This window comes from Cherax quadricarinatus, unplaced genomic scaffold (genome assembly GCF_038502225.1).
Source record: "Cherax quadricarinatus isolate ZL_2023a unplaced genomic scaffold, ASM3850222v1 Contig245, whole genome shotgun sequence".
Classification (NCBI taxonomy): domain Eukaryota; kingdom Metazoa; phylum Arthropoda; class Malacostraca; order Decapoda; family Parastacidae; genus Cherax; species Cherax quadricarinatus.
The window spans coordinates 97,823-107,500 of NW_027195271.1; the positions used below are offsets into that span (position 1 = coordinate 97,823).

At 42.1% G+C, this 9,678-nt stretch overlaps 2 protein-coding genes across 6 annotated transcripts in view; one reads left to right on the forward strand and one right to left on the reverse strand.

Moving 5' to 3' along the window:
* Positions 1–4,880, reverse strand: part of EloB (elongin B) — a 71,268-nt gene extending 66,388 nt beyond the window's left edge. The window contains exon 1 of one of the 4 annotated variants that reach the window (XM_070080244.1): positions 4,793–4,880. In XM_070080244.1, the coding sequence (XP_069936345.1) occupies positions 4,793–4,795 (3 nt within the window). In that variant the 5' untranslated portion in view covers positions 4,796–4,880. Of the gene's footprint in view, positions 1–4,372; positions 4,500–4,636; positions 4,661–4,792 lie in introns of those variants that run through there. The other 3 variants (XM_070080243.1, XM_070080245.1, XM_070080246.1) reach the window with 3 other exon arrangements.
* A 732-nt stretch (positions 4,881–5,612) lies between these two features.
* The window catches only part of LOC138851280 (dual specificity protein phosphatase CDC14A-like), a 118,070-nt gene continuing 114,004 nt past the window's right edge, over positions 5,613–9,678 (forward strand). For both annotated transcript variants that reach the window (XM_070080248.1, XM_070080247.1), the window contains exon 1: positions 5,613–6,014. In XM_070080248.1, the coding sequence (XP_069936349.1) occupies positions 5,969–6,014 (46 nt within the window). In that variant the 5' untranslated portion in view covers positions 5,613–5,968. The remainder of the gene's footprint in view (positions 6,015–9,678) is intronic.

A 9,678-nucleotide genomic window follows, 5' to 3' on the forward strand; every position in this document is an offset into this window, starting at 1 on the left:
CTTTGTCCTTGGAGGCAAAGAGGGGAATGTATGAGAGTATAGTTTTACCAACGCTCTTATATGGGTGTGAAGCATGGGTGATGAATGTTGCAGTGAGGAGAAGGCTGGAGGCAGTGGAGATGTCATGTCTGAGAGCAATGTGTGGTGTGAATATAATGCAGAGAATTCGTAGTTTGGAAGTTAGGAGGAGGTGCGGGATTACCAAAACTGTTGTCCAGAGGGCTGAGGAAGGGTTGTTGAGGTGGTTCGGACATGTAGAGAGAATGGAGCGAAACAGAATAACTTCAAGAGTGTATCAGTCTGTAGTGGAAGGAAGGCGGGGTAGGGGTCAGCCTAGGAAAGGTTGGAGGGAGGGGGTAAAGGAGGTTTTGTGTGCGAGGGGCTTGGACTTCCAGCAGGTATGCGTGAGCGTGTTTGATAGGAGTGAATGGAGACAAATGGTTTTTAATACTTGACGTGCTGTTGGAGTGTGAGCAAAGTAACATTTATGAAGGGGTTCAGGGAAACCGGCAGGCCGGACTTGAGTCCTGGAGATGGAAAGTACAGTGCCTGCACTCTGAAGGAGGGGTGTTAATGTTGCAGTTTAAAAACTGTAGTGTAAAGCACTCTGAAGGAGGGGTGTTAATGTTGCAGTTTAAAAACTGTAGTGTAAAGCACCCTTCTGGCAAGACAGTGATGGAGTGAATGATGGTGAAAGTTTTTCTTTTTCGGGCCACCCTGCCTTGGTGGGAATCGGCCAGTGTGATAAAAAAAAAAAAATATACGTCTTACGCGCCACTGTTTCTGACATATTTAAACGCGTAAATTCTAGCGGCTTCAAAACAAGCAGGAGAAAGCTGGTAGGCCCACATGTGAGAGAATGGGTCTGTGTGCACCACATGAAAAAAATCCTGCAGCATGCAGTGCATAATGAGAAAATAAAAAACTGACCGTTTTTTTCTGGATTAAAACGCCGACTTTGAGGTGTACTTTCGTATAGTATTTACTGTTGTATTCTTGTTTTCATGATCTCAGGTGATAAAATGGAAAACATATTACAGAAATACAGATGATTTTCATTACTTTCACGATGAGAACAACCTTGAAATTGAGCTCAAAGTAGCGGAAATGTTCGATTTTTACCAATGTTCAGGAGTAAGCAAATTACACCACACATACAATACACGTCAACTGGGGAGTCTAATATTCTTTCACTAGTGCACTGATATTATTTATACCATTTTTACAATAATTCAGTAGTCTGCATAACAGTAAATTTTGTATTTTTTTGTATGAATAAAAAATCAAAATAGAAAGCAATAGTAATGTAAGAGGGGCCTAGAGACATGACTAATGAACAGAGAATATGTTATTTTAGTGCCAAGAATGTCTACATTGTTTATTCTGGACCCTATTTTGAAGCTGGCATCTTTTTTAATGTGTGAAATTGGCCAAATTGCCAATTTCTGGCCACTTTATTGGGTAGTTCAAATCAGTAAATGGGCAGTTTCTTGTACTCAACTGATAGAAAAACTGGAGTTCTAAGGAAATAGCTATGAGTTTGGTTAATTGGAATAATGGAATTGGCCAAAAACAGGGCTCAAAGTCGGCGAAATTGCCGATGCGTATATGTCGCCAAGACCGCTAACTTCGCAGGAGCGTAATTCCGCGAGTTTTCGACCAAATTTCGTACTTTTGGTGTCATTACCATCGGGAAAAGATTCTCTATCATTTCGTAAGAAAAAATATTTTTTCCCCCCCAAAACTTTTGCGACATAGAATGAGTTTCAGAAAGGGCTTGCGACAATCAAAGGGTTAAGTGTGATGGTGTTGATGGCAGAAGCCTCCACCGCCACCAACACAGCTTCTCTCAGTGGCGGCCCTTAAACCCAACAACACTTACACCATTTACTCCTCTCATACATTATGACATATTTTATTCATTCTAGAGTATATATCATGTTTCTATGTTATTAATATTGTTTATAATGTCATATTGGATGAATTATGATAGATAAATAAGCCATAGAGATGATATTAGCGTCATATTGAAGCATAATAAACTCGCCTTCCTCTTGCCTCCTACACCAACAAGAATCAATAAAGGTTAAGTGTGATATTAAATGTTCATTTATCCATTTTATTAGTTCTTTATATTTAAATTTGCCATTGTTTTCTGTATGTAAATCTATATTTAATCTTTAAAAAAATGATTTTTTGTTAATACTTTTGGCTGTCTGAAATGGATTAATTGGGTTTCCATTATTTCTTATGAGGAAAATATTCGCCAATCATGAATTTTGCCAGTCAGCAGACTCTCTGGAATGGATTAATCATGAAACTCGGGGGTCCACTGTACCTGCAGCCAATTTTGAGTTTTCCTACTCTTGCAGCCCAGCCTATGGCCCAGCTTCTCTGTCTATTGCTTGGTAAACTAGGGTGCTTCTATAGGCAGCTCAATGGGCTACATATCCACCATAGCTTGGTTGATCTGCCACTTGGCAGAGGCACTGATCCAGTTTCTACTTTATGTCTACACTTGTTCCAGTAGCATTTCCAAGATTTGCTGGAAGCAGGTTGAATAGGTAAGGCCCAATATTACTGACAGCATTTTCTTATTGTGCAGATGGCTCACCCATTTACGTTCCCTCACATCTCCCTCACTCCAGTGTGCTGTAATGGTAGTGTGTAGTTTGAGACTAATAGCTTAGTATCCTCCACATATTTATTCTCATGTATCTCTCCTCTGCTTATGAGATTATATATTCAATACTTTGAAACATTCCCATTATTTTAAATGCTTTACTGGGTCTATTATCACATGCTATTGGTATTATTTCTCTTGTTCTAAAAGTCTTCATCTACCACTCAAGTCATTTTCTCTGGTTTTGCAACATTTGCCTTACTGTGTTTTCAAAATGAGAGGTCAGCTGATATTATACCAAAGCCTCTCACATTCCTTTCATTCTATTGGGAGATCCTTCTGCATTTTGTATACAGTGCCCCTTCATTCTCTCCTTATCTAACAATTGGGAAACCCACCTATGTTTGGTTTGGGAAGTTTCACTGTAATTGCATAAATATTTTGTCAGGTCTGTAAATGAGAGAATGAAACAAAAAATTTTAAGTGACATTAACTCTAGGGAAAAAAAAAAAAAAAAAAAAAAAGAACAGGTTGGAATAACTCATGCACAATGCCCTAGAAGTATAATAGCAATTTACAATTACATTCTATTCTAACTACACTCCAGTTATTTTTTTATAATAAATGGAAGTGCTAAACCTAATGAAGGTTGTTTATAAAACAATTTGTAGTTTACAGCATTTAGGTGGCCCATGGCCTGGTGCCAAATGCTCTCGCTTCACACATTGTGGGTCGGGTTTCAGTTCCCAGCAAGGGTGGAAACATTGGGCATGTTTCCTTACATCGGTTGTCCATGTTCACCCATGAGTAAAAATGGGTACCTGGCTGTTGGTCAACTGGTGTGGGTTGCATCCTGGGACAAAATTGACCTAATTTGGCCAAAATGCTCTGTATAACAAGCAGCTTTCTATGTAGTAATATGTCTAGATAACTTGTATATATACTTGTAGAAATAAAGATATTATTATTATTGTTATTATTATGTTCCATCCACCATTGATTTAATTCCGGGTTCAAATCCCACCCGTGGTATGGTTTGTTTGCAATCGTGTCATTACGATTTAGTGAGTCAAGTGATAAGTCCCTGTTGGACAAAACATTGTCTCAATAAGATGGCACAAGCTGAAAACTGTGTCTTATAAACAAACCATCAATATGCACTCTTAGGGGTTGCACAGCGCCTGATGAACACGAGGTTTGATCTACGAAACAAGATTACTATCATACTGAAGGGGAAGCTCCAAATTCGTAAGTAATAGTATTATAACCTGTCTGAGCTGTATAGTGCCTGGGGAATGGGAGGCAGACTCAATCCAAAGATGAGGGCAAGTTCAATTCCTTGGATCAAGAACCCTCTCACCAGCATGGTAGAAGTCATAAGTAACAGTTTACCTTGGCACAAGTACACAAGTACAATTACCATATATAGTGTAAATTACCTAGGATTCCCCCCCCCTCCTCACCCCCCAAAAAAATAAGAGATTAAGATAAGAGAGAGATTTCATTTGGATTTTTAACCCCGGAGGGTTAGCCACCCAGGATAACCCAAGAAAGTCAGTGCGTCATCGAGGACTGTAACTTATTTCCATTGGGGTCCTCAATCTTGTCCCCCAGGATGCGACCCACACCAGTCGACTAACACCCAGGTACCTATTTGCTGCTAGGTGAACAGGACAACAGGTGTAAGGAAACGTGTACATTTCCATAGCACCTGGAGAACAAGGATTAATGAGATTTAAAGGCAAGTACCTCCAATTTCTTGGATCATAAGCCTCTCACCAGCGTTAAGACACACTCGGTGAAAGGCCACTGGAATAATATAGAGGTAGACAACAGCAGCAGCAGCCATCACCGCCAGAAACTGAGAAAGCTGAAAGGGATAGTCACGTGCCATGATTAATCCTAAAATTTATTGCCATTTACATAAAAAAAAGAATCTTTATTTAGGAGCAAATAACAGAAAACTGCATACTGGTTTTCACAAAGGTATAAAAAGAGGCCAGGTGTCCGCACCGGCATTTAATAAGTGTAAATGTGCAGGAGTTGCCGCAGCCATGAATAGAAAAATCTCCCACCAGCCAAGACCTCAATCACTTCCTTGAAGTAACTATCTATCGAAAAATTAGATTCAAATAAGTGAAAGAGAGGAGTAAAGGGAGAGCAACTTACCATGACGTTTGATATACGGAGGTAAATAACCAAACAAGACAACAACAGAAATAAGGCTTGCACGATGGTTCTTAAACCACTTCTACCATTTATATTATTGTTTTGTATAAATCATTTTTTATGAAAAAATATGACAGTAGTGTGTTTGTTAAATTGATTTTATATTTTATTTTGATATTAGCTTTAAATAGCTATATTCCACACAATGTTTTGGTATCAAAAATTACATTGTGCTTTTAATAAATATTATTATATGGAATATTATTACAAGAAAAAAGTTAGATATATCAATTATAGTTTGAATTTAAATTTAATTTTATTTCAATATACAGTTTCATATGTAATTTACCTCATAGGGGATACCGCCTCTGGAAATATTCTGAGGACACAGCCTCGAAGAGAATATAAAGAATTATGGAAAATTATTGAGATTTTTTTAGCATTATCGTATCCCACTACCCCTTTACTATTATATAAAACAATGATTTTATGTCCATCTATATTTATATTAATAAGAAAGCGGGAAAGGAAAGATTTTGTGAGGTGGTGGTAGCGGAGCGGCGGCGGCACAGCACTACTGTGATCGTTGCTCCAGCCATGGTTGTCAACTCTAACTTTTATTACAATATAACTCATCATTGTCTACACAACAAACATATAACAACACATCTACACCAGTCATTACAAAGAATATTCTTACACCAAGTGTTGTATCTACTATTTTCCTGCAAAGGTTGACTGTTTAAGAGAAATAAATGAGAGTATTAGAGTATGTGAGTGTTGTGTGAGGCAGCAGTGCCTGTGATTGGCTCATGGATTTTAAAAGCATTTAAAACAAACATGGCCTCAGAGTGATACAGTAGTGTGTGTGTCAAGCTCTCCCACATTTTGACTGAATGGTGCCTAGGTTTTCAGTTAATTTACCTTCTCCTGTGGAAAGGTAGCTAATCAGTATTACAGGCACATACCAGTGTTGTGAGAAGGAATGAATAAGACTCCGAAAGCTAAAAATAAGTGAGAGAAATACCATATGCCAAACTCGGAGGAGTGTAGTTAGTGTACGCTCTTGTTGTTTTAAATAAGAAGCTGCTGCTTAGTGCTGGCGAGAAAGGTATTACAAAGTGCCATTACGTAGTGCCAGTGAGCGAGAGGGAGGGGGGAGTGCTGGAGGGAAAAATGGAAGAAACTGAAGTGTTAGTGTGTGCTGCTGAGTACATCAAAGGTAAGTTGATGCTGGTAACAATTATCATAAACAAGTAACGTAGATTAAAGTGGAAGTACATTACAACACTATGGTTAGGGTAGGCTGATGTCAAGGTAACACCTGATCTCGCAAATGATCAAGACTTACTAAAAACGTTTTGATAGCGGGGGGGGGGGGGGGTTGAGTATGGTGAAGGGTTGTGTATAGTGATGTGTGTGTACTCACCTAGTTGTACTCACCTAGTTGAGGTTGCGGGGGTCGAGTCCGAGCTCCTGGCCCCGCCTCTTCACTGATCGCTACTAGGTCACTCTCCCTGAGCCGTGAGCTTTATCGTACCTCTGCTTAAAGCTATGTGTGTTGTGCTGGTTGTGTGTGTGTGTGTGTGTTGTGCTGGTTGTGTGTGTGTGTGTGTTGTGTTGGTTGTGTGTGTGTGTGTTGTGCTGGTTGTGTGTGTGTGTGTTGTGCTGGTTGTGTGTGTGTTGTGCTGGTTGTGTGTGTGTGTTGTGCTGGTTGTGTGTGTGTGTTGTGCTGGTTGTGTGTGTGTGTGTGTTGTGCTGGTTGTGTGTTGTGCTGGTTGTGTGTGTGTGTGTTGTGCTGGTTGTGTGTGTGTATTGTGCTGGTTGTGTGTGTTGTGCTGGTTGTGTGTGTTGTGCTGGTTGTGTGTGTTGTGCTGGTTGTGTGTGTGTGTGTTGTGCTGGTTGTGTGTGTGTGTGTTGTGCTGGTTGTGTGTGTGTGTGTTGTGCTGGTTGTGTGTGTGTGTGTTGTGCTGGTTGTGTGTGTGTGTGTTGTAGATTGAGACACTTATGCAGCATATGGGAATCTTTATTCAGGAAACGTTTCGCCACACAGTGACTTCTTCAGTCCAATACAAAGAGGAAGGCATAAGGAGAGGAGGAGAATGAGGTAATCAGTCCCTCAACCTGGAGTCGGTGTTCAGTCCATCAATCTTGTAGAATGTACAGCATATGGCCGTAGACGTGGCTTATATACTGTAGAGATGTGAGGTGAAGCAGGCGGAGGCGGGGTCATAGTGGTACCATCCACTAGTCGAAGTAGGTCTTCGTCCAAAGGTTGAACAAGTGTTGACGAAGACCTACTTCGACTAGTGGATGGTACCACTATGACCCCGCCTCCGCCTGCTTCACCTCACATCTCTACAGTATATAAGCCACGTCTACGGCCATATGCTGTACATTCTACAAGATTGATGGACTGAACACATCGACTCCAGGTTGAGGGACTGATTACCTCATTCTCCTCCTCTCCTTATGCCTTCCTCTTTGTATTGGACTGAAGAAGCCACTGTGTGGCGAAACGTTTCCTGAATAAAGATTCCCATATGCTGCATAAGTGTCTCAATCTTCAACTTGTCGGTTTTTCAAACCATTCATCACGTGTGTGTGTTGTGCTGGTTGTGTGTGTGTGTGTTGTGCTGGTTGTGTGTGTGTGTTGTGCTGGTTGTGTGTGTGTGTGTTGTGCTGGTTGTGTGTGTGTGTGTTGTGCTGGTTGTGTGTGTGTTGTGCTGGTTGTGTGTGTGTGTTGTGTTGGTTGTGTGTGTGTGTGTTGTGTTGGTTGTGTGTGTGTGTGTTGTGTTGGTTGTGTGTGTGTGTGTTGTGTTGGTTGTGTGTGTGTGTGTTGTGCTGGTTGTGTGTGTGTTGTGCTGGTTGTGTGTGTGTGTGTTGTGCTGGTTGTGTGTGTGTGTGTTGTGCTGGTTGTGTGTGTGTGTGTGTTGTGCTGGTTGTGTGTGTGTGTGTTGTGCTGGTTGTGTGTGTGTGTGTGTTGTGCTGGTTGTGTGTGTGTTGTGCTGGTTGTGTGTGTGTGTGTGTTGTGCTGGTTGTGTGTGTGTTGTGCTGGTTGTGTGTGTGTTGTGCTGGTTGTGTGTGTGTTGTTGTGGTGGTTGTGTGTGTGTGTGTTGGTTGTGTGTGTGTGTTGTGTTGGTTGTGTGTGTGTGTTGTGTTGGTTGTGTGTGTGTGTGTTGTGTTGGTTGTGTGTGTGTGTTGTGCTGGTTGTGTGTGTGTTGTGCTGGTTGTGTGTGTGTGTGTTGTGCTGGTTGTGTGTGTGTGTGTTGTGCTGGTTGTGTGTGTGTGTGTTGTGCTGGTTGTGTGTGTGTGTGTTGTGCTGGTTGTGTGTGTGTGTTGTGCTGGTTGTGTGTGTGTGTGTTGTGCTGGTTGTGTGTGTGTGTGTTGTGCTGGTTGTGTGTGTGTGTTGTGCTGGTTGTGTGTGTGTGTTGTGCTGGTTGTGTGTGTGTGTGTGTTGTGCTGGTTGTGTGTGTGTGTGTGTTGTGCTGGTTGTGTGTGTGTTGTGCTGGTTGTATGTGTGTTGTGCTGGTTGTGTGTTGTGCTGGTTGTGTGTGTTGTTGTGGTGGTTGTGTGTGTGTGTTGTGCTGGTTGGGTGTGTATTGTGCTGGTTGTGTGTGTGTTGTGCTGGTTTGTGTGTGTGTTGTGCTGGTTGTGTGTGTGTGTGTATAGTGATGGTGTGTGTGTTGTGCTGGTTGTGTGTGTGTGTTGTGCTGGTTGTGTGTGTGTGTTGTGCTGGTTGTGTGTGTGTGTTGTGCTGGTTGTGTGTGTGTGTTGTGCTGGTTTGTGTGCGTGTTGTGCTGGTTGTGTGTGTGTTGTGCTGGTTGTGTGTGTGTTGTGCTGGTTGTGTGTGTGTGTTGTGCTGGTTGTGTGTGTGTTGTGCTGGTTGTGTGTGTGTGTGTTGTGCTGGTTGTGTGTGTGTTGTGCTGGTTTGTGTGTGTTGTGCTGGTTGTGTGTGTGTGTGTGTGTGTGTGTGTGTGTGTATAGTGATGGTGTGTGTGTTGTGCTGGTTGTGTGTGTATTGTGCTGGTTTGTGTGTGTATTGTGCTGGGTGTGTGTGTTGTGCTGGTTGTGTGTGTGTGTGTGTTGTGCTGGTTGTGTGTGTGTGTTGTGCTGGTTGTGTGTGTGTTGTGCTGGTTGTGTGTGTGTTGTGCTGGTTTGTGTGTGTGTTGTGCTGGTTTGTGTGTGTGTTGTGCTGGTTGTGTGTGTGTGTGTGTGTATAGTGATGGTGTGTGTGTTGTGCTGGTTGTGTGTGTGTGTTGTGCTGGTTGTGTGTGTGTTGTGCTGGTTGTGTGTGTGTTGTGCTGGTTGTGTGTGTTGTGCTGGTTGTGTGTGTATTGTGCTGGTTGTGTGTGTGTTGTGCTGGTTTGTGTGTGTGTTGTGCTGGTTGTGTGTGTGTGTGTGTATAGTGGTGTGTGTATTGTGCTGGTTGTGTGTGTGTATTGTGCTGGTTGTGTGTGTGTGTTGTGCTGGTTGTGTGTGTGTTGTGCTGGTTGTGTGTGTGTGTTGTGCTGGTTGTGTGTGTGTACACAAATAACCCGCACATAAAAGAGAGAAGCTTACGACGACGTTTCGGCCCGACTTGGACCATTGACAAAGTCACTTGTCAATGGTCCAAGTCGGACCGAAACGTCGTCGTAAGCTTCTCTCTTTTATGTGCGGGTTATTTGTGTATTGTTCCAGTCACGGTATTGTGCCTTTTTGTTATTTATTTGTGTGTGTGTGTTGTACTGGTTGTGTGTGTTGTGCTGGTTGTGTATTGTGCTGGTTGTGTGTTGTGCTGGTTTGTGTGTGTGTTGTGCTGGTTGTGTGTATGTGTTGTGCTGGTTGTGTGTGTGTGTTGTGCTGGTTGTGTGTATTGTGCTGGTTATGTGTGTGTTGTGCTG